The following is a 25,078-nucleotide window of genomic DNA, read 5'->3' as shown; positions in this document are numbered from 1 at the left end:
ACTCATGGGTGAACGGTGGTTCTGTCTAAAAATATGAATCATGGCAGCGCTGCTCTTAAAATAGCCCTTCTTCTGAATAAGTGATAACCAACTGTCTTTTCCTTTAAGAATTATACAGAACAGCCGTGGCAGAAACTAAAGAAAGCTGCCAGGGTTAGATCTCCCTCACACACACTCAGAGGTGGGAAGTAGGAGTACAAATACTTAGTTACTGTACTTAAGTACATTGTTCTGATATCAGTACCTTACTCCACTACTTATTTTCTGACGACTTTTTACTTTCACTTCTTACATGTTGAACACAAATACCTGTACTTTCTACTTCTTACATTTTCCAAACAGGCTGGTTCCTTTAGTTTGAATGTGTGTTTGGTGGCGTGATCATTATTATTTAGAGTCATTGCGTGCCTATTGATTTGAACACGATCCGTGTATCCATCATTTCCTGGTCTTCTCTAAAGAAGAGGGACCAATGAAAACGTTGTCATGTTGCCGTTGTTCAGCATGGAAACATTCATTAGCTAACAATGACATTATTGTTCTATTAATATAAAGGGAGGTCAGGTACTCTTTAAAACAGCTGCTAGTTATGGGTACTTTTTACTGAAGTACATTTCAAAGCCTCTTTACTTTTACTTGAGTAAAGAAGTTCAGTCAGTACTTCTACTTTCACCAGAGTATTTTTAAACACGAGTATCTGTACTTCTACTTGAGTAAAGGATGTGTGTACTTCTCTGCAAACACTAACAGGAAGTAGAATCAGTACCTGAGCAGCTCCTTCTCCTTCTCCAGGGCGTTCAGCAGGTTGACGGAGGTGGGCTGCTGCAGGCAGTACGTCTGGAAGGCCGGCAGCATGTTGACGAACTCCAGGAAGATCTCTCCTATGTTCACCGTGAGCAGGTCTTCATCTCCCTGAGGGAAACGACAGGAGAGAATATGGTTAATGTGAAACTCATTTACAACAAAAGAGTTGTTTTCTATTATAGTGTTTAAGATATATTTCCCCAAAAGGATACTCTAACTCGAGTACAAAGGAAGAAGTGGCAAACTGTGTGTTGCACAGCTTTTACTAGAAATTATTGTCCATATTTCGATAAAAACGTAAAAATGATGGTACTATAAGAAAGACAAATGACTGGTAGATTAAACAATCTCACCAAAAGATCCATTCATTAGCTGTTATGGAGCTTTTACAGTGTTAGGTCATCTTTATCAAATTCAATTTCAATAATGGAAATGTTTTTGGAGAACTTTAAAGAGATTTTAAATTGAATCTGCAAGTTGGGAACAGCATTTGACAAAACAATCTCCCCCCCGAGGTCCATTATGTATCAGTTCTGGATCTGTTTTGGTTTCAAAGGTCAAGCATTTACTCTTATTGTCATACAAAGATATACTCGACATAAGGAAAAGCAATTTGATAAGCCAGTTTGTAGGTTTGCAGTTCACAGAAGCAGTGTATAACACCAGGTAACGTTACATAGACACATGTCAACACTTTAAATACATCTAATATTTAAAGTCAAGTTTAGAATAAAGTCTTTAACTTCCAAGACCAAGTCATTTGTTTTTTATTACATTAAATGTAATTTAGCTGATGCTTTATCCAAAATGGAGTCGCTACAAGAGCAACTTGGGGTTAAGATCTTCGACATGTTGACTGCATGGGCTGGAGGTCGATCCCCTGACCCTCTGATCAGTAAACACCCAAACTACCCCCTGAACCACAAGTCATAAAAGACTGGAATCGACAGGAGTCCAAGTCACAATGATTCAAGTCCAAATCAAAAAGTTTATTGGATTAGAATCACACACTGTAATGCCTTTATACATATGACCCTGAAGGTGACTTATGTAATATCAGACTAGTAGGAGCTCAAAGCTTAAGAGCATTACAAATCAGACTACCTTGTGTAACCCCTGTTGGCTGTATCTGTGTGTATGTATGTGATGACATGATTGAGTCTCTGCTATTGTGTCTCTAACCTCTGCCTCTCAGCTGCAGGTCAATAATTGGAGGAACACACACACACACACACACACACACACACACACACACACACACACACACACACACACACACACACACACACACACACACACACACACACACACACACACACACACACACACACACACACACACACACACACACACACACACACACACACACACACACACACACACACATAGAGTTTTGGGATGTAAGGATCCTTACAATCTTTATAAACAAATATTAAGCTATTATACCCGTGTTTGTCTATTCTGTAGAACATGGTGTAGTCTCCCAACTTGTTATGACTGCCGGATCCAGGTCATGACATCGTGTGTGTCACAAAGAGACAGAGGGGGGCTCACCTGGTCGAAGGCCTGGTCGATGCTGTCCTGCAGGTGTTCTGTGAAGCGGTCGTTGACGTCGATGAGCTCCTGCACGTTGCTGAACACCACGCTCAGCTGCTCTGGGGTCAGCAGCGCCGCGCTCTGCATCGGCCCGTAGAACTCCTCCTTGATGATGCGCAGGTCCTCTCCGTAGCTCTGCTCCGTGTTCAGGAACTCCAGGATGGCTTCCTTCCTCTCGGTGCGCAGCTTGGAGCAGCGGTCACACATGCGTTCCCCCCGCTCTTTGGACGCCCCGTCCCGCAGCCCACAGTCGGGGCAGGGTCTCTGCGCCTCCCAGGCTCTGAGGGAGGCCGAGGGTCTCTTCCAAGTGCGGGACAGCCCCGGCCCGATGCCGCTGTCGACCCGCTCCACCTCGGCCCCGCGGGTCCGGCGGTACCTTCGCGGCTCGCTGTCCATCTCCTCCTCGCGCTCGTCGCTGAGGCCGACCACCCCGCTGTCCACGCTCAGGCTGCTGATGGTGCTCCAGCGGTGCTGCCCCGACCGGGCCACCCCCAGACCCACCTGGCGCTCCTCACCTGGGGGCTCAGAGCGACCGCGCAGTGCTGCTGGAGCTGCAGAGAGAGGGAGGGGGAGATCAATACTTGCACAGCCAACTATGTATATTCAGTCCTCCTGTGTTAATGTTTTTTATATTACATGCAATAAGTGAGAGATTCAAACTAAGGACAACAACATGTGCTGACACATTAACTTCAAACAAGCAAGACCATTGTACTGCTGCGTAAGTTAAACTCTCAAGTGTTGCTTATTTTTGTTATGTTTTTTGTTGCTGAAGGTACACGCAAAACAGGTGGGTCTTCAGTTTGTGAATGAAGAAGTGTAGACCCTGGAGCTCTATTGTGCTTTTTGGGTTTCCCCCTTTCCTGTACTTTGTTCTATAGGTGTGTGTGTGTGTGTGTGTGTGTGTGTGTGTGTGTGTGTGTGTGTGTGTGTGCGTGTGTGTGCGCGTGTGTGTGTGTGTGTGTGTGTGTGTGTGTGTGTGTGTGTGCATGTAAATGGTCTGCAAAGGCTAAAATCCCACACTCTATGCCTGAAATGCCTTAAACAGCATTAAAAGCCTCCCTAATGACCGTCCATTTAATCTGGACTTGTAATCACTGGTCATGTCCAGATGAAGAAACTATGATAGATATCATCTTCCTCCAATAATTAGATCCCTAACCCTCCACTCGAGGACTTAACCTCTCTACACACACAGGTCGATAATAGCATGCATATGTGTGTGTGAGTGACACAGTGAATATGTTTGCTAAGTTGCTAAGACTAATGTTTGATTCAAACACCTTGCTGTCTTAATTATGCATTAATATGACACCACTGGATGATGATGATGATGATGATGATGATGATGATGATGATGTGTGTGTTCTAAGGAAATAACTCTAGTCTCTGTATATCCGTTTTCTTTTAAGAGCAACAAGGTCATTATAGCATATGTCATATTGCCATACAGTACTGAGACCAGAGTCTAGAGTCAAAGAGCTTCTGTTGACAGAGTTCCCCTGCTAATGGTGTGTGTGTGTGTGTGTGTGTGTGTGTGTGTGTGTGTGTGTGTGTGTGTGTGTGTGTGTGTGTGTGTGTGGCCTAGCATTACTATACTTGTGGGGACCTAAATCTGTTTACACAGTCACGTGTGGGGACTCGCCTCCCTTATGGGGACAAAATGGAGGTTCCCATAAGGGGAATCATTAATTGTAGGGTGAAGACTTGATTAGGGTTACGGTTAGGATAAGTCTCCAGGAAATGCATGTAAGTCAATGTAATGTCCCCTGAAGTGATGTATACATGCTGTGTGTGTGTGTGTGTGTGTGTGTGTGTGTGTGTGTGTGTGTGTGTGTGTGTGTGTGTGTGTGTGTCTGTGTGTGTGTGTGTGTGTGTGTGTGTGTGTGTGTGTGTGTGTGTGTGTGTGTGTGTGTGTGTGTGTGTGTGTGTGTGTGTGTGTGTGTGTGTGTGTGGGCAAAAGCCACACATATTCAGAGGCAGGCATGACACTAACAGAATCAGAATAAATGCAGCTTTTAGTAGCAGCAATCTTTTTAAAAAGCTTTCGTAGAGGGTTCATTTGCAATCTAGGCTGATTCCCTGATAAGCTGATGGAGGTGTATTGAGGACGTGACATTGCAAAAAGTCCAGACATTTTGTCACAGGGTGGGCTGGATGTAGTTTTCCACAGGATGACCTTTATAGTTAACTGATAGACAGTCAATAACTACATCTGCTAAAGAAGTTTTATTTTGGTATCTTTTGGTACACTTGAAAACAACCAATGTTATCATCAAAATCACGTTGAGTGGTATTCAGGTTGAAGTTATACATTGTCTTTTGTGCTGCTTTCTTGAATCCTGATCATATCGTCAGAGTTATCAGTTTATGAAATCCTGCGTTGCAAATTAGAGGTGTGGAGTTTGAAAGAGTTGTTGGTTAGAGAAGAGGATCCAACCAGTTGGGTTATGGGAATTTGTGTTTGTGTTTTTATGCAGGTTAAGTACTCTTACTCTCTTTAGATTTTAGCGATGCACGTCATTGTACATTACATTGCATTTAGCTGACGCTTTTATCCAAAGAGACTTACAATAAGTACATTCGACCAAGAAGATACAAACTTGAGGGAAACAGAATCATATAAGGACATCAGGTTTCATAGAGCCAAATATTTCAAGTGCTACCTAACTGGCTTTAGATAAGCCAGTCCTTTATTAGTATATAAGTGCTTAGTTAGTAATTATATCTCTATAGGTGGAGTCGAAAGAGATGAGTTTTCAGTCTGAAGAAGATGTGTAAGCTTTCTGCTGTCCTGATGTCAATGGGGAGCTCATTCCACCATTTTGGAGCCAGGATAGCAAACCCACGTGTTTCTGCTGATGGGAACTTGGGTCCCCCTCACAGTGCGGGTGCAGCGAGCTGTTTGGCTGATGCAGAGCGGAGTGCACGTGCTGGGGTGTACGGTTTAACCATGTCCTGGATGTAGGAAGGGCCAGATCCATTCACCGCATGGTACGCAAGTACCAGTGTCTTGAAGTGGATTCTAGCAGTTACCGGAAGCAGGTAGCGATGCCATCTCACAGCGATGCTGCAAAGATGGTATTTCACCAACATGTTGTGCTCTGGCTGACTCGTATGTTTTGAGGGAATTTGTGTATTTGTAATCATCAGCCAATCGGCATAGCTGTCTTTGAGTTTTGAATCAAGATGCATAAAAAATATATCATCTTTTTTTGGCATTTTGGGGCCTTCAATCATGCTCCTTGATTAATAACCGTTCTAAATGCTTCTAGATGTCGAGTAAAACTTGCTTCTGTCATAATTGGCTGACACACTGCTGAGCTGTATTTATAATGCACTGTATGGCATCCAGAAACAGGTCAAACACTGTGACTATAACAGAGTGACAGCTGCCACACACGTGTCATGCACTCACCACTGTCCCTGTCTCTGTCTCGGTCTCTGTCCCTCCGGTGGCCGTGGAGTCGAGCGGCAGCAGCGATCTTCATCTCCAGCTGTTTGCGCTTGGAGGCGTCGGCCGGCATGGGGTCGCTGTAGTGCGGCCGGAGGCGACACTCTCGCTGTGCCCTCACCGTCTCCGCCAGCTCATAGGCTGCGTCCGAGCTGGAGCGCCTGCAGCCCAGAGCGGCGTGCTAAAAGGGGGGAGGGGGGGGGGGAGGAAAAAGCAAACGGGTGTCAATCAAACGGTCATGTTGCTATAGCGACAGATGAAGAAGGACACAACTCAAAGGAGGAGACAAAGGTGAAAATGACGAGGGGGAGAGAGAAATCACAGCTTGTGCATTCACAGTCATGACACATTACATAACACATTTTTGGTTACCGCTCTGATCCCAGCTTATCTGACGGGAATCCACATTTCAAGCCGAGGTGCAGCGCCGATCGTTTGCCAAGTTTTTAAACACAACACGTCCACACAACTAGAAATCTGCTCTCATCACAACTAGAAACTACGCGGCCTCCAAGATGAGACAGCAACAAATCCTGGATTTTCGTTTTTAGGTGAAGCGAGGAATTCCCCGACACACTGCAGCATTTTGCACGGACACACACTCCTCACGTGTCTTTTAAAATCCTTTGAGGGTCCATCAAAGCCCCTGAGATTCGACCTAAGATTAAAAGTTCAAAGGTCATCTCTATGACACGTGCTTCCTCACCCCAGAGGCATCACCCAAATCCAATGCATCTGACCATATCGGCTTAACATCAAAGAACCCCCCCCCCACCCCCCCCACAGCATATTGATAGTTCTCTGATGACTAAAAGCGAAACATGACTGGAAGACGCTGGAAGCTTTTCTCGCCCTCACACGGAGAGCAACATGATGTACAGCTTGCAGCAGTCAGGTAACATGAAGGAGAATAATTCATGTTGCTCTGAATGATCAAATGGCAGCCATTGCTTTGGGAATGCAGAGGCAGGCTCCATTGTGCATTCAAAAAGCCCGAAACGTTGAAAAAGGCAAGAAGCGAACGCACCTCGGCATCTGTTCTCTAAACAGCGAGATGCGACTCCATGTCAGCGCGGCTCTGCAGACACAGAGAGGAGAGCGAGCTGCAGAGAGGACCACAAGGAGCAATCCTCTCTCTCTGCACCCTCAGACGTCGAGCTGTTGCAGGAAGACGCAGCGCTGCAACCTCGTCTCCACAAATACCTCTGCATCAGTGTGTGCGAGCAGTGTGCATGTGTGTGTCGCAGTCCTCCTTGAATACCAATAGATCTGTGTGTTTCTGCAGAAAGGTAGCGGCGAGCGAAGACATGCACGGAAAACACGTTTAAAAAGAGGTGAGATATCCAAATGGGAAAGAACACTTACGCATTCTCCTGCTTCCTCTCTTCCTCTTCCTCCTCCTCCTCCTGCAGGCGTCTCGTCGCCAGGCTCGGCTCCGCGGGCCGTCGCCGACGTTGCCATGGCAACCGCGGAGGGATGACAGTCGGACGGGGGGGCGGTGATGTCACAGCCTCCGTCCCGGTCACCTGACAGCCTGACGGGGGCCTCGGCGGAGATCTCTGCACTGCAGCTGGAGGAGGAGGAAAGGGAAGAGGAGACGGCGTTACAGAGGAATGGATGGAGGGGGGGGGGGGGGGGGGGGGGGGGGCGGTGAAGGGGAAGGATGAGGAGGCAAGAACGGGAGAAAGAAAAAAGGGGGAGAGGAGGATGGAAGCAGGATGTGGGAGAGAGGAAGTCAAAGAGGGAGGAATTGTGATTCTGTAAAGCTCTCGTCTTCTTACAGCTTCACTGTCATTCATGCCTCCTCATTCTCTCTCTCTGAAGCCACTCTGCTTCCTGCTGTGTCTTCCTCTCTCCTCTCCTCCCACCCTCCTCCTCCTCCTCTTCCTCTTCCATCATCTTTCTACCCACTAAACACCCAAATCAATGCCTCGCCTCCCTCCCTACCCTCCAGCCCTCCTCAGGAGCAATTAGGCACATCAGCGGACATTAACACCTGAACCCCCGGACCAAAGGGACACTGCCCACACACACACACACACACACACACACACACACACACACACACACACACACACACACACACACACACACACACACACACACACACACACACACACACACACACACACACACACACACACACACACACACACACACACACACACACACACACACACACACACACACACACACACACACACACACACACACAATACTTTTCCTTCATTCCTTTGTCTGATTACTGTGGATCCATTCAGCCAGCATGTGATCTGAGACTCCACACAAAAGCATTAATACACACTGTACTGCTGCTCTGAAATGCACACACACAAACACACACACACAGACACACACATGAACACACACACACGAGCACAGACCACAAATGCATGCGTGCAGGAACGTGTGCGTAAGATCACATAACAAACACACACAGCAAAGATGGAGGTCTACGCAAGTGGAGTAAAAAGCTGACCATGAAGCTCGATGCAAGTCACTTCCTATCTCTCTCTACGGCCTCACTTCCTGTCCCATCTCTACTGACTGTCAATCAGAGGCACACCACATGGCAGACTCGAGGGCAGACCATCTGAACATCATACTTCAAGCCGATTAATGATTTCTGCCAGATTATGAGCAGATTAACAACGTGTTGCATAATAATGCCTTTTAAAGTTGTAATGGTGAACGTCCAGCAGACACAAAGCACCACCATCAGTCATGGATTCGTTGTTCTTTACAACAGATCAAGTGTGTAATGTAAGTCCAACATCCAATCTTCTTCAAGTTATGTTTGGTCTCCATACTCGTGTGTAAAGCTTAATGACGGCAAGTATATAGTAATACTTGAACACTACCTTCACATTGGTATTGAAATCTCTCCTCTGGATTTGAGCAGATGGTCAGTGAAACCGCCTACTTGCAGTCTTAACATGAACAAAGTGTGAACAGAGGCCATGTTTTGTTCATCTTCAGGTTCATATCAGTATGTAGTGTCTCTCCTGTGACATGTCTCCATGCTTTAAATGTTCAAAAAGCTCTTTATTGGTCTCGTGCTGCCTGAGCTGCAGCACCTCTTCTCACTCAGTGTGAGAGAGAGAGACTCCCTCTGGAGGAAACTTTGGGATTTCAGTCTTTGCAGTCTCCCTCTCTTTAAGAGATGGGGAGACAGCAGAGGAAATGTAAACAGCATCCCAAGTGACAGCTGATCATAATAATAATAATAGATTTAATTTGTTAGCGCTTTTACAGGTGCTCAAAGACGCTTTACAGATATAGTGAAGAGAAGAGAAAAGAAAGGAACAACAAATAAATATATAGTTAAAGTTAAAGTTAAATAATACAAAAACAATCACACATTAAAAGCCAGATTGAAGAGGTGAGTTTTTGTGAGTTTTTTGATATACAAATGTATTTGTGAGTCTCTGATGTGTTGTGGGAGTGAGTTCCAGAGGGAGGGGGCAGCGACGGAGAAGGCTCTGGCCCCCCCAGGTCCGGTGATTGGTGCGGGCGGGGATGGATAGGATGTTATAACACCTTGGTCTTTGCACATGACAGAAAACGTGAGAAGAGGAATAAGGAGGTTAAACGCAACATGACATTCAAGCTCAGGAGCCAATATCAGCAAACCTCAAATGTGTGTGTAGCTGCTGTTGGATCAAACCCATGAAGCCATGCCACGGTTAACCCCTGAGACTCCCCTTCCCCCTCTTTCTTGTGACACCACGTATATATGTATCAATACACAGCTTTTCCTTCTCTCAGAGCCAGACATTGTTGATCCTTTCACCCCTGGGCCTATTACACATGCTGAGCCAATAGACAAATAGAAACCCCTGTCAATTAGAGTAAACACAAATACATATAAGTATATTATAATCTTATAAAACTGCTGTTACTAGGTTTTTTTTTCTAGCTGCGGTGTTATATTTCACACTCGTGCCCGCTGCACTGTGAAGTTCATCAGTGTGTGAAAAGCAAAATCAATATAGTTGCTGCTTCCTGTTGTTAATAATGTATGAACACAAGATGTATAGCTGTGTGCATTATTTTAAAGCTCAGATAATCAATATGACCTCATGCGGTGTGAAAGAGGTTGCTTGCTGTGAGGAACAGGATGTGAGTCACCCTTTTAGCCTCTTTTATGTCGCACAATGGACAAAGATGAAATGATTTAAAATGTAACAGCAAAATATTGTTTATACATATCTTGGTTGAACAGTTATCATACGTTCCTTTGGCCACAAACATCTCTAAACTTGGTTGAGGAAGTAAAGAAACAACAATGTAAGAGGCGCTTTATACAAGATAAAAACATACGAGTATTGTTAGCATGATATAAATATTTCATTTTTTAAATATCACGTTTAATGTCCATAGTGGTATATCACGACATCCATTATTATTATTTCCATTATTGAACAATCTGACTTCGACTTCTATTCAATGAAATGAGTGTTTGTCGTTCCCGTTTACATTCCTTCTGATACATATTTCAAAAAGGCTCTACCTCGAGTATTGTATTCCTGTTTATGATCTGTTGTGTTGTGTCATTCTTTTTTTGTGTAGAAGCTGCTACAGGCTTAGACTGTCAGGGGACACCTTGCTTCTTCCTTCTGTCTGTCTGTCTGTCTGTACCTGTGTTCTCTCATGTTCCCAATAACCCAGCTTCCCCACATTTCTTTTTGGTGTCTATCGACGCCGGGATCCGGAATCGTGGCTGACCCTGAGTCCTGAGTCCTGAGTCCTGATCTGAGTCCTGATCTGAGTCCTGATCTGAGTCCTGATCTGAGTCCTGAGTCCTGATCTGAGTCCTGAGTCCTGATCTGAGATCTGAGTCCTGAGTCCTGATCTGAGTCCTGAGTCCTGATCTGAGTCCTGATCTAAGTCCTGATCTGAGTCCTGAGTCCTGATCTGAGTCCTGAGTCCTGATCTGAGTCCTGAGTCCTGATCTGAGTCCTGAGTCCTGAGTCCTGAGTCCTGAGTCCTGATCTGAGTCCTGAGTCCTGAGTCCTGATCTGAGTCCTGAGTCCTGATCTGAGTCCTGATCTGAGTCCTGATCTGAGTCCTGATCTGAGTCCTGAGTCCTGAGTCCTGAGTCCTGATCTGAGTCCTGAGTCCTGAGTCCTGATCTGAGTCCTGAGTCCTGATCTGAGTCCTGATCTGAGTCCTGATCTGAGTCCTGATCTGAGTCCTGAGTCCTGAGTCCTGACCTGAGTCCTGGTCTTCAAGTCGTGGCTGAACCTGTCTCTGAGGTCCTGCCAGACTCTCACCATACTACTGCTCTGATGATCCTAGTGGATTCATCTTCTTATTATCGACACAGGCATTTCCAAACATTTGGTCTACCTATGTTGTAAATGTATTATCTTTTCGGCATCTATTGCACGTCTGTCCGTCCTGGGAGAGGGATCCCTCCTCTGTTGCTCTCCCTGAGGTTTCTCCCATGTTCCCCTTTAAACTGTGGGGTTTCTCTGGAAGTGTTTCCTTGTACGATGTGAGGGTCTAAGGACAGAGGGTGTCGTATTGCCATACTGATATTCTGTACAAACTGTGAAGTCCACTGAGACAAATGTAACATTTGTGATATTGGGCTATATAAATAAACATTGATTGATTGATTGATAGAAGATATGGACGAGGCCAAAACTGCATTTAGCTGTGCAACCCTGTGTTGCAGAATATCAAGAAAAGATCCTTGATTCTTTGAAAAGTCAAAACGAATGACAACCAAATGATATTAAATTGCAGTTTGAATATCTGCTCTCCTAAATACTGTACTAAACACTGATAATCCTCTCATCAATGATTGGTTCCTGCACTAGGTTTAACCTCTGCTATGATATGCACGTTGGCCTGTTATGTATTATTTGAAAATCCCTGTGGTGACGTAACATTACAGAAATGGTCCTTACATCATTTTCTAAACGCTGTCCTCCCTTTTTAGAGATAAAAATATGTTCTCAACGTCTGTCACGATCTGTCTGTGTTTGATTTTTGTCCTGTCTAGATCTGTCTTTGGTTTCCTGTTTTAGTTTGAAAAGTGTTCACGCCTCGTCTTGTCTGTTGCTTCCTGTCTCTGTCTTCCCTCTTGCCTGATTACCCGATTGTGTTCGCCTTGTGCCCCTGTGTTTTCTCCCTCCTCCTCACCTGTGTCTTGTTTGTTTGATTAGTCCTGTGTATATTTAGTTTCTGATTTTTCTGTTGCGTTCCGATAATCCAAAAATGAGCCCCTAAATTCTAACCCTATCTCTTATTCCTTGACCTCTGAGTGAAACGTCACGGGGTTAAGGGATAGTGGATAGGAGAATTCAAAAGGACTTAGGAGAAGAGACTGCGGTACTTTAGAGAATCCTGAAAATATCTTAAAATCAATACAAATGTATTTATTATAAACGTTAGTCCTTAACATCTATCACTGTGTATATCACCATTCAAACATCTTTTAAAAGTTGAACAAACCCCGCACAGCTCAGTAAAGACTGTGAAATGTTGACTTTATTTGATCATTTCAGTCAAAACTAACGTTCATATTTCTCTTTTTGATTATAATACTGATGAACGTTCAGAACAAAGCACTTTGGCAACTTACCACATAGATTTTAAAATGCTTAATAAGCACCGTAACGTTCATGATATAATTTCTCCGTCATAATCGGTTGTTTCCGTGAACGGCCGACTGTTGAGTGACGGCAAATGCTGCGGCTGCATTGCATTGTGGGGCAGCATTTTCTCCTCTCCTTTCATCAAGGGAGGTCCAGTGGTTCCTAAGCTAAAGGAGGTTATAAAGGAAGTTTGAAACCTCCTTTCCTTTCATTTAGAGAATTGGAACGGCACTTAACATGGCTGCTACTGAGGGACTTCCAGGTCATTTCACTCGGTTAGGAAGGTTCCTAAGCTAAATGGACTATTGGAACGCAACCTTAGTCTTTGTGAGATCCTTGTCTAACTTGAATGTGCTCACTGGGGAGAGAGAGTTCTGTGTATGTGTCGGTTGTTAGCCTTGAAATAAAGGTATTTTCGGTTAAACCTTGTATTTGTTTCTGCATTTGGGTCCTGCCTGCTTCACCCTGACAACGTCCCTCTGATGTACTTTGACACATTTTTCACATTAAGTTACACCAGATCTAGCCTCTGCCCGCTGCTGCACATGTAATCAAAGCACACTCAGCAGAGATTAAAACGTGTCCAACTGTCCTAATTAAACCGGTGCCAGTGTGGCAAAAAGGCAGACGTAATTAAAGCATTTCTGAGCACGCAGCTCTAAAGCGTCCGGTGGGTTTTCCCTCTGACAGACTGTCATTAAAAGGCCTTTCCTTCACAGTATCAGCTGTCACACTCAACGTGATGCATGGGAAGTAATAACCTGCAGTTTAATTTATCAGGAAACCACTGGATGTGATAGATCACGCCCAACATGGCGCTATGAGACATCCAAATAAGCCCGTCTGTCATTTTCACTGATGCATATCAATTCAATTTCATATATTTATGCGTCTAATAGAGACAAAAAGAAACAGTGAATGGACACTGCCTACACACACTATATATAACTGCTGCACAGTCACTGCAGTATGCAATTAAATCAGAGCTGCCCCCTTTTTCTATAAAACCCTCCCAGGTGTAATTATGAATATGACTTAATAATAACTAGAGCTGTGTTATGCTATGTGTGCAGGTTTGTGTTAAACAAAGAGACTTGTTGGTGGAAGTCAAACACCTCAGGGTGCGAAGATCACACAGAATACAGGCATGTGTAATGAATACATCTCCAAGTAATAAATAAAGTATTCACAGAGCCCCAAGTCACGCTAAAATCACAAGGGGAGGCGAATAGTGTGTTGTGTGTTGGGTGCTTTTTGAACATAAAAAAGATGAATGCACTCGGGATAAACAGAGTTGAGCGTGAGTGGCTGTGGCTGTCACTGAGGTCGATGAGAGGGCTGCAGGAGCGCTGAAATCATTTGTTTAACAATCGAAAGGGAGACAAGTAGTCAACCATTTTGGTAATCAATTAATAGTTCAAGTAATGAATCAAGTAAGATGCAAAACACACTCTGATTCGAGCAGTAGTTCCTTTTTTCTGAGTTGATATACACCTAATTAAGTTTGTATCATAGTGTCTCATATCAATCGCAGGCCTAAAATCTAAATGAATCATATTATGGCTTTATTTTCGATATCTTCAAATATTATATTGCTGTCCTTATACTCATCAGACTATTGCATTGTGATGTATCTTGGTATTTAACCCAACAAGTGGGTATTTTTGACCAGGTGAGGTGGTTTTCTTGAAGTATCTTTGTAATTACATTTTTTTATCATTTCATATTCCAGCTATTCCTCAAAAAACATGTTTTGGATATCATGCCATTCATATTTTAAATGTACATTTTAAGAAATTGTAGTTTTTGTATTTCGACCCCAAGCTTCCATAAGTGGGTCAAAAATGACCTGCATGCATTTCCTATGGGATCCTTTGATTCTTATCACCTGTTGCTGTCAGGAATACATTCACTGTGGACCACACAGATTACATCACAAGTGACACCTCTCAGGGAGATTATTTTACACAGCAAGATCTGATACCTGTCAGTATAATAATATTAATAATAATAATAATAATAATACATTATATTTGTATATGGCTTTTGAAGGACTCAAAATCGCTTTACAATATAACGGAAGGTTAGGGTGGGGGGTATAGGACTATCAAACTTGATCAACCGGCATGGATTGATGGGGGGTGGGCTACGAGTAGACAAGAGGAGAAGAGATGAGTTTTGAAAAGGGACTGGAATACTGTGAGGGTCTCAGAATAGCGGAGATCTTTGCATCGATATGTTCAAAACGTTTTTTTTCAAAATGTAAAAAAAATGTCTAAAATTATAAATAGGGAAAAATTAAATATTTCTAATGTGAACCAAAATATAATACTAAATATTATACAAGTGATTTTTCTTAACCAAAATGACAAACATGGCATAATAACACATTATTCTAATACGGGTCCTTTTTGACCCACTTATGGAAGAGTGTAGGGTCCAGGCACTCGGGCATCTAAGGGTTAAAGCCCTAATCAGCATGTAACCATATCATTATATAAGTGTTAGCATGCTGGTGTTAGCTCAAATCCCCACTGTGCCCATACAGCCTCACAGATCCTCTATCATGGCTGCCTGTAGACTCGTACTGTTGTTATAGTGTCGATAGAAACAGCAATTTGAAGACATTGCATTGGACATGTTTCACTCTCTGAGCTGCAGCCAACACCCTGCAGCTCAGCACATTCACACACTGAAGTCACACACAGAGGCACGGCAGTTATTTTTCTGCAGTGGAGATTCAGACATCCATCATCTTTCCGCAGACAAAGGAGGGACAGTGAGAGTGAGATGCCGTCTCTACCTGCCATCCATCACATGGGGGTGTTTTATTCAAAAGGCCTTATCAAGCAGCTCCACTGTGTTAAGGGTCTAATATTTATTTTGCATGGAGGCCTGGACCCGAATGGAACCACGACGCTGTGAAACACACCGTCCTCCTGTTTGTCCTTGGTCTGAATGAACTACAGTGGCTGCATTTATTTAGCCAACAGCTGACAGTGTGTGTGTGTGTGTGTGTGTGTGTGTGTGTGTGTGTGTGTGTGTGTGTGTGTGTGTGTGTGTGTGTGTGTGTGTGTGTGTGTGTGTGTGTGTGTGTGTGTGAGAGAGAGGAAAACATGGAGTCTGTAGGGACGGTGCCAGTCCTCCAGTCTGTCATGATTCATGCCGGCCTCCCGCCCACAGTCCTGTCTCCCTGTTAGCTCGGACAGCTGTTAGCACAATAACTGAGATAAATCGATAACACAACACCACATCCGACAGATGGACTCGCACACTCCGGAGCAACTGTCTGGCAAGGCTAAGCACACCTGTGGATGTTGTTAAGATATAATGTCACCATCAAAGTGGATTCAAGAGCAAAACATATTTGCTGAAACGGCTTCCTCAGCGACCCAATAAGCAGTTGGAGAGTGATAGATATTTTATATACAGTTTTTCATGTCAATATTGTTTCTATTAATCTGTTCATTATTTTTCTCGATTTACCTAGTAGTAGATTGGTCTATAAAGTGTCAGAATATTGTGGAAAGTTGTTTGTCAAAGTCCAAGATAAGGTCCTCAAAAGACTTGTTTTGTCCACAACTTAAAGATATTGAATGTAGTGAACAAATCATAACATATTCAATCTTTGCAGCTCCAATGCATTTTGGTAAATGTTCTGTTATCATCGAATAGGGAGATTTGCTTTGTTTGAATCTGTTTTTCGGTTTGGTTTTAAAAACAAACATCTAACAAGATCACCTTGGACTAGACCGAAAGATTATTTGATCAATCAAGGAAACTATCTTTCTTTTTAGGTAAAGAAAATACAACATCCTATTCATTTGTAAGTTGGACGGTTTAGGTTATAAAATGCATAGTATTTTATATATTCGTCATAACCTGAGTGTGCTATAAAAGTACAACATATAAAATCCTTCCGTCCACACAGCGGCGTGCGTTGAAAGCTTCACCATTCACTTTGAATGGGGTGACGTCACTTTTCGCCAAACTGCATTGTGGGAAGCGACGAAGAGCTTTGCTGGCGTGGCTCGCTGCAAAAGTTGAGCAATGTTCAACTTTTGAAGCCTCAGCAGAAGCGTCGGCCAATCGAATCATATGCCAGTACAAGCTCTAGCCAATCAAACCACTGCTCGTGTGTCAGGGGCGGGAGATTCATGTGATTGGTTGTTGATTGAGTTTCAGACACGCCCACCGGCAAGCTTCAACGCACGCCGCTGTGTGGACGGGCCGTAAGTACTATATTCTGCCCCAAAATGTGGTGACGCAATCATTGTATTTTTGGAAAGTAATGAATGGGAATACTTCTGACAGTGAAACCTCTCAGACTAACCTCTTCTTGATGAGGTCCAGCGCAGATCCGATCAGTCCGTCCTTCATCTTGTAGATCTTCGCTCCGTAGCTGGACAGGTCCGTCCCGTCCAGAAGAGCCGGGCAACAGCTGGAGGGCCGGTCAAAATGTTCCCTGTAGGGCGGGAAAGGTACCGACCCGGCTGGCTCCAGACTGCTCCTCCTCCGCCTTCCGCCCCCATCCTCTCCCCCAGCAGAGGAGCCTCTCTCCTGGGTGGAGCTGGCCAGCGGCTGCAGGGGGGAGCGTGGAGACGGGCCTGTGCGGATGGGAGAGTAAGTTCTGGAGGTAGAGATGGGAGCTGCAGTGTTACAGGGAGGTTTCATTACTCCCCCCACCTCCTGCTCTCTACTTCCTCCACTGAAGCTCAACTCAGAGACACTACTCTTCGTCTCTGAAACTCCTGCTTCTTGATTTAATCCAGAAACCACAGAACCCGCTGTAGTCTCTTTCTGCCTCATCCTCTTAAACTCCTCGAACGTGGGGATGTGCAGCCGTCCCGCGGGAGGTCTCCGTCGCTCTGAGTCTGATCCACCACCTGTAATGTTGTCTGTTGTGTAGGACGTCTTAACAGCTTTTGGGCTGCAGGGGGCGCTGTGGGGAGCCAGGTTAGGGCTGCTGTTCTGCCTGCGGAGCTGTAGGCGCCTCAGGACTTCCTGCTTGATATCCTCGGGGCTCGTGATGCGCATCGTGCACGGAGGCCTGCACCCAGAGAGCGTTGAATTCACATGAGCCTCCTGAGGTCGCATCGGGAGAGGCTTCATAGGCTCCATCGATGATCTCGCACTCTGGAGGCGGAGCTTCTCCCTCAGGCCTTTCCTCGCATCCCATTCATCGACGCCACCTGGAAACAGCAGCTGAGGAAAAAGCGGTAAGTCCTTCCTAGGCAGCCCGTGTCGAGGGTAAAACGCCAGGCCCTCTTGGTTTGGTCCCAGCCCAGGGGCCCCCAGTACAGAACCATCCGGGGGCCCATCATACCAGTGGCTGGTGGAGGTGTAGCGTAGAATAAACTCACTGTCCATGCTCCTGTAGGGCGCGGCACTGAATGCACATAGCCCAGAATCGGCCACATTGTTCCAGTTCAGGTTCTCCATGCTCCTGTAAGGCCTGTTGCCTGCGGTGTAGCTGCAGGAGCCAGGACTACCCCCCTGACCCGGACCACCCCCCCCCATGGGGCCCTGTCTGCAGTACCTCATTCCCAGGTTTGTGAGCAGGGTGCTGCTATTGCACCGGGCCAGGAGAGGGTAGGGCGGGAGGCCCGGGTAGTGAAGGAAGCTGGGTCTGTGTCGGGGGAAGGAGGAGGACAAGGGGTCGGGGGAGAGGGGGAGGTTGGCTATGCAGGGCTCCATGTCTATGAGGAGGTCGAAGGGGGAGGCGGAGGAGGAGGAGGGGTAGTCACATGGTGGGGGGGGCTTCACGTCAGGCATGGCTGTGGGCTGAGCGAGCGGCCCTCAGACTCTCTGACAGCAGGAAGCAAGACCTGGAGCCTGAGGAGAGGAAGAGAGGATATCACTGTGAGACGTGAGGTATTAATACACAAACGTCCATGTGTTGCATTCAGGAACTGTTAGTATCTAAAACCTCGGATATTACATACAAAGACTGATAGACTTATACAGCAGGTTTTAGCAAAGTAACCTCAAATCAATTCACACTTCATCCATCCATCTTCTCCCGCTTATCTGCGGTCGGGTCGCGGGGGAAGCAGTTCATGCAGAGAGCCCCAAACTTTCTGTTCCCTGGCCACGTCACTTCAGTTTACTTTTATTTAATAAAGTTGATCTTTCAGTTTAGATAGACAGAACTACTCTACCAGACGTGCTATTGTTTTAAATGTCACCTTGCAGGGAATGTATTTGCAATGTGTTAATGTTTCTGGCTCCTTCGATACGTTTCACACGCTTACGTATACTTTTTGAAAATGCAGCACATTTTTTATTACAATGAATGTTTTCTTATTTCTCTTTTTTGTGCCTCTATTTTTAATATCTAAGTGAACTTTTGCCTTTTCTCGCACTGTCCTTTAGCTCCTGTAATGCTGTACGCAATACACTTTTATCTTAAGACTTTTTTGTAGAGAAAAAAAAAAAAAAAAAAAAAAAATGTCTTGATTTAAAAATCCCGCTGGAGGAAATACCGGGATTTTAGCCTTCGCAGACCATTGACATGCACAAAAACCGATATAACTCTCTACAGGTAAGGAAACAAACAAAAAAAAACTTTTAACTTTTAAAACTTGGCCTGATAACGCAGCTCAACTCTTAAACTTATTTTATAATCTACAGTTCAGATGTTATGCACAGACCTTATTCATGTGACAGAGATTTGTCAGAGGTCATCCTCCATTGGATAAGCACAGCTCTGGACACGTAGACACTGCCTCTGAAGCGTGGTTGCTTCAGAAGAATAATCACATTCATTTGATATAAATGGCTCCCTGTCTGCCCCCCCTCAGGCTTTCTTTCTGTGCAGCAAGTACAGTAATAAAAGGGATTAGTGCCCTGCTTGTCAGGCTATTAAAACTTGAGATAGAGAGACAGATACAGAGAGACAGACAGGAGCAAAAGAAAAAAGGAGAAAGTAAGTTGGTGAAAAGATGTGAAGGAAATGAGACGCTAAGGGAGAGCTGAGGGGACAGAAATGAAGATGCCTGCTGGGCTCTGACTAATCAGACGCTGCAGATTAACCAGGAGCCGGAGAGCAGGACGCTTCACTCTCTGTGTAATGAGTACAAATAGCATGTCGACCAAAACGCCCGTCATCCGTATCTCTTACTCTGTCTGCATCACAGTCGGCAGCGCCGGGCCACGGCTGTGATTATGGCTGCGATTATGAAACAGGGATTCAGAGGGCTCATTCCTGATGCATTAGGAGAATAATAAAACCCAAATCATCTTCAGACTCCAACACTCCCTGGTGCCGAGGCACGGACAGGCCGCGTCTCTGCAGCTTTGCACTAATGGATAAATCTCTATTCCTCACATGCTCGGATGTAAGTGACAGGAGGCTTACCGTTATAATAACTAGCACAGGCGGTATCTCTAGAATCTCTTTTGTTTGCTGTTTTATAAATGAATTGTTTTCAGACACGAAAGTCAACGAGTTCAGGGTGGGGAAGATACGTAGATACTGGTTTTTCGACCAATTAAATGAAAGGAAAATTGATTTATTAGGCGCTGCAGGAGCCACATGTAAGGGCCGTGTGTTTTATTTATTATGTGGTCATTCTCTCTCATTATTGGCGGTTGGCGTGTTCACTGGAGCTTGGGGCGAAGTCAGTGGTGGTTTCATACAAGGTGCCAAACTGCTCATTATCCGAGCTAAAGGTTAATTCATTTATTGATACAGTCTATGGTGTACGCACACACACACACACACACACACACACACACACACACACACACACACACACACACACACACACACACACACACACACACACACACACACACACACACACACACACACACACACACACACACACACACACACACACACACACACACACACACACACACACACACACACACACACACACACACACACACACACACACACACACACACACACACACACACTAATGGCACAGCCTTCTGGAGAAAGCGTTGGTTTTGCCCAGGGGAAACCTCTGATATCCGCGAGTCCAAAAACTATAAAAAAACACACAAGTGAGCCACTCCACTGCACTAGGTGACACACACACTGCAGTTTAATGACTCCTTACCATCCACACTGCTCTTACACTTTGTTGGTCTTACAGCACACTCATCCTTTAATTATACCTATTGATTGGTATACATCATTAGCTACTGAACGATACAACTTCTGTGGCTATTATTACAATCTTCTTTATATTAACATTGTCCTATTTGAATTAGTGTTGTTATGAAGTAATTTGACTCCTGGTACTATACGTGTTTCTAGATACAAGACACAAACAGAGGTGACCATTCTGCTCTGTGCTCTGTGAGGCTGTTAACCCTCCTGTTATCCTTAATATTTCATGACTTTTCATAATTTAGTGAGGACTAATGGGTAAACATAAAATGAACATGAAGATCTTTTTTAAAAATCCTGTATGCACTTTGTAAGTATCGGTGTCAGTGGCGGCGCTAGGGGGTGGCTACTTGGGCTTAAGCCCCGGATGTTTTCTGAAAAGCCCCGGATGTTTCACTTAACTTTTTTTTTTGTTGTTGTTGAAAACGTCTCGGGAGTAATGTGCAGTACTGGAGTCCACCAGAGAGGCAGCCGCTGCGGGACAGTAGCCTGTGCACTGCGTAGCCTTCCCTGCCCTGAAGAAGAAGTGATCCTTCCTAGTGCCTGACGAGTTTTAATAGTCTATAAAGTTATGGATATTAGAAAGTTATTTACATCGAAGCAGGCGCCACAAGCTGCATCAGCGGACAGTATCAGCGGAACCCCCTAGAAGGGGGAGACGACCCCCCTAAAGGATGTTCGGTCCACCCCCCACTTGTAAAAAACAGCACTTTACCCCTGCACCTCCCCCCCCCCCCAACAACTCCTGGGCTAAGCCCCGGATCTCCTACAATGCTAAATCCACCACTGATCGGTTTTCCTTGCTGTTTTAGTAGTAGCCTATAAAACATATAAAAATGTCAATATTTTACACATATTTGTGTTGATTGTGTAGGATGATATTGAGGTGACTATTACATGCAAATATATCATTGTAAAAAAAAACTACCCTCTGCTTTAGTTATTGGTCCTTTAACTACATCAAAAATATCTTACTTTAACATTTTATTTCAATTAGTGAGATTTTATGGTAATTTATATATTTTTTCCGATAGTCACATAATGGAATTCTGGATGCATAAAGGGGTCTGTGGGGGGGAAGGTTGTGGTAATGTTTTATTTAAATGGTTATTTAGGTAGTCAACTAAGATACCTAAAGCACCAGAGACATACATTTAACATAATCAACAATTAAGTGAATCAAGCATTTTTATTTGATCTAGCTTTCCTATCAAGAGGACCACCTGCTGCTTCCTGGACTAACTGTATGTTAAACTGAATGAACTAGAACATATATTGTTAGAAGAGAAACTGCCCCTCCCCCCCCCCCCCCCGATCAGACTTGCTCCCACTTTGCCTGTTTTAAATCTCGTTTAAAGACCTACTTGTTCTCCCGTGCATTTGCAGACCGTAAAAGACGTATCAGTCTGTGTTTTCTAAATTGGGGTTTTCTATTTAGTTGTGTTTTAAAAAAGTCTCGTTCTTTTACATTAGTTTCTTTTTGTCCTATCGGTTTTGTCTAAATGTATATTTTATATATGTATTGATGTACAGCACTTTGGTCAACTCTGTTGTTTTTAAATGTGCTATATAAATAAAGTAGTACTGGATTGCATATGTGGTGTTTGGCTTTAATTAGCGGAGCGTGTGCGTGAATAGCAGGCAGCGTGCGCTCAGCATGCCTGGGCCTCTCTCTCTGGTTGAATTACTGTCTGTGTGAAAGTCTCTCTGGAGGTCCAGCTCTCTCTGCTCCCACTGTCACTGAAGCTAACTGAGGAATAACTCATCCCTGCCAGCAGGACACTAACTCAGCCACCATGTCCCAGCATGCACGGTGGCTGGTTCCTTCAGATACGATGGCCGTGTGTGTGAAGAGGAGAGCATCGAAAATGAGGGAATGAATAATTTATGTGATCGGATTCACTGTCAGAGCGTCTCCATTATTAACTACTCTTACTAACTTCCGTCCTCCTCCCACCAAGCGGCATCCTCTGTGTCTGAAGAGAGAAGCCCATGCATTGTGGGCCATAAACATGCATTCTTTTACATTTCCAGCAGAGGGTTACATCACCCAGTGCATTTGTTTAGAAGTGTGAGAAAGTGAGCCTACTTCTCACTTGATTTGTTACCAGTTATCTTTTTCCTGTGGTCTCCAGTGATGCTTTCAGACTTCAACATCATGATGTTCATTTTGTAAATCATTTAGAGTAAAACTAGGTTACTCTTTAGGAAGTGGCTGACCTTGTGATTGACAGGTAGCTAAAGTGCTCTCCATGTTTTCATTTTACAACTTTAAACAGGACACTCAATTGTAGGATTTGGTCAAGAATAAGCACAATCACTTCTAGAAAGCCTTTAAATGAAACAACTATATACAAAATAATTCGTTTTTTCATATTTTTTAATAATACTATGTTTTATTTTTTATTTTGGACAAACGTTAAAAAAAATGTTCATGACATATGATACCATGACTTCTTTCATCTTATTTTTTGACAGACTATAAACTAACAATGGGGATCTCATGTAGACATCACAATAACTTACTCCAAGGCCTCTTAGATTTGGCAGACACTAAAGTCAAAAGCAACTAATGTTAAATGAATTCCAACTCAATAGATGAATAAATTAAATGTCACAAGTTGGATGAGTATGCAGCCCAAATGCTAAAGTCACAAAACGTTGAGTAGGGCTCAGTAGGGCCCACTTTACAGTCTGTGGTGAGTAAGACCAGGGTGTATGCAGGAATCCTGAAGTCAAATGTAATCCCTCTTAAGACCCTTTCCATACATTTTAAAACCTCATCACCACTTTGAGTTTTAACCGGTTACCTTGGCAACACACTACACTTTACCTCACATTGACTATATTCAGTATTGATTGTCCTTCTTCCTTATCTTCCAACCATTTGGACGCAGACTTGCATTTCCCCACAACGATGTTGCTTAGCAACCGGCGTAAACGGACCTTCGCGTGCTATCAAGCAGTGAGCGTGCGATGTCCTGTTCAGATGACGTCAAATCCAACGGGATGCCATAAATAAACTACACAGAATCACACTACACACCTACGCAATGATTACATTCAGGCACACTGTAGAATACAACCTCTTTGGACCATTTATAGACTTATTGAAAACAAGCTACAAAATGTAAAACCTTGGAAAATGCAGTTTAATACTTTTTAATAGCCTTCATTTTCGCTAAATTGATTGATCAACTTTTAATACTTGTTAAGACCCCGTGGACACCCTGAAGACAACCAAATTGGCATTTAACCAGCTTCTTTCTTTCTTATAAAGAGTTGTATTTATCTGCATAAACTAGGGATCTATTTGCTCAGAGCTCATTTGAAATCAGGTTTTATGATAAGGAACCTTCGAAGAGTGCTCATGGTCGTAGCAGATCACCGTGCCGTGATGCTCTACTGTAACTGTGTCATTCTTTTAGTGCATGTGCACATGAGTGTGATGCTATCTGTGAGTCAGTGTCTCTCCTCTCCGACGGGCCAGAGGTTATCTCTCAGAGAGCATCATGTTGCAGAGATCAGGTTTGGAAGTGAATCCTCCAGCAGTTCCTGCAGCTGAGCTTCTAAACTTACCCCATTTTAATGCAGCCTGTGCGCTGCTGCTCTCCTGCTGCAGGTCATTGGATCAGATCCCAGATCATCCTCTCCTCCGTCTCCTCTCAGCGCCGCGACCCGTCTGGAGTTTCCTCAGAGCCAGACAGATGTGGCCTTGAGCTACAAGTAGAGAAAAGAAGAAACAGCATATCAATCAATACGCTGCCTTTTCTGAACACACCAACAAACTTCCTCGGTGTAGAGATAAAAATAAGTGCTGCTTCCTTCCTCTCTGCGAGACACAGAGACACACAGAGACTCGAGGCTTGAATAGCAGATGTATTCTGATACTGTAAAACAAACCGTGTCCTCTTTTCCCAGATTGAGTTAGATGTTGACTCAATTACATAATTAGTGTTTCTCTGTCAGGAGAGAGTACCAGATTACACGCGTCATGCCAAGAGCCTGTGTGTTTAACCAGTCACAGGTTTCTTTAAAACAGCCTGCAAGTCAATATTTACTTTTATACTTCAAGAACACTAACCACAGTTTGTCCTTGTTATGAATGTAATTATGATGCTTTATCAATAGTTACAAGAAATACAGGAAACTAATGCTGGTGGCTCTCGCACAGCAGACAACAGAGTATAACACATTTTAAAGTATATTAAGAGCAATTGCATCTTTTAAAAAACAATAAAAGAAAAATAACTTTTCAAATGTATCCTTGTCAAATGAATAGCAAAATGAAATTAAGCTTAAATAATAAAAACTTTTTTTTTTAATAAAATAAAAAACATCTTTCAGTTTTAAAATACACAATAGAAAAATTATAGAAAATATTATAAAAGCTAAATAAATAATAAATGAAAGTGTGTCCATTTAAAAAAAAAAAGTATTCGGAAAATAAATTAAATATGTCAATAAATACGTTGCTGTCACTGCCAACAC

At 43.9% G+C, this 25,078-nt stretch overlaps 1 protein-coding gene across 3 annotated transcripts in view; it reads right to left on the bottom strand.

The window, feature by feature from the left end:
• arhgef49 (Rho guanine nucleotide exchange factor 49) overlaps positions 1-25,078 on the bottom strand; it is a 145,947-nt gene that overhangs the window by 3,880 nt on the left and 116,989 nt on the right. For all 3 annotated transcript variants that reach the window (XM_079665253.1, XM_079665255.1, XM_079665254.1), the window contains 6 exons: positions 24,167-24,307; positions 16,796-18,297; positions 7,220-7,424; positions 5,819-6,035; positions 2,359-2,951; positions 767-912 (listed from right to left, as the gene is read on the bottom strand). In XM_079665253.1, the coding sequence (XP_079521379.1) occupies positions 767-912; positions 2,359-2,951; positions 5,819-6,035; positions 7,220-7,424; positions 16,796-18,237 (2,603 nt within the window). In that variant the 5' untranslated portion in view covers positions 18,238-18,297; positions 24,167-24,307. The remainder of the gene's footprint in view (positions 1-766; positions 913-2,358; positions 2,952-5,818; positions 6,036-7,219; positions 7,425-16,795; positions 18,298-24,166; positions 24,308-25,078) is intronic.

This window comes from Notothenia rossii, assembly GCF_949606895.1.
Source record: "Notothenia rossii genome assembly, chromosome: 2".
Classification (NCBI taxonomy): domain Eukaryota; kingdom Metazoa; phylum Chordata; class Actinopteri; order Perciformes; family Nototheniidae; genus Notothenia; species Notothenia rossii.
The sequence above is the reverse complement of the archived record's forward strand: the minus strand, read 5'-3'. Positions and strand labels throughout refer to the sequence as shown.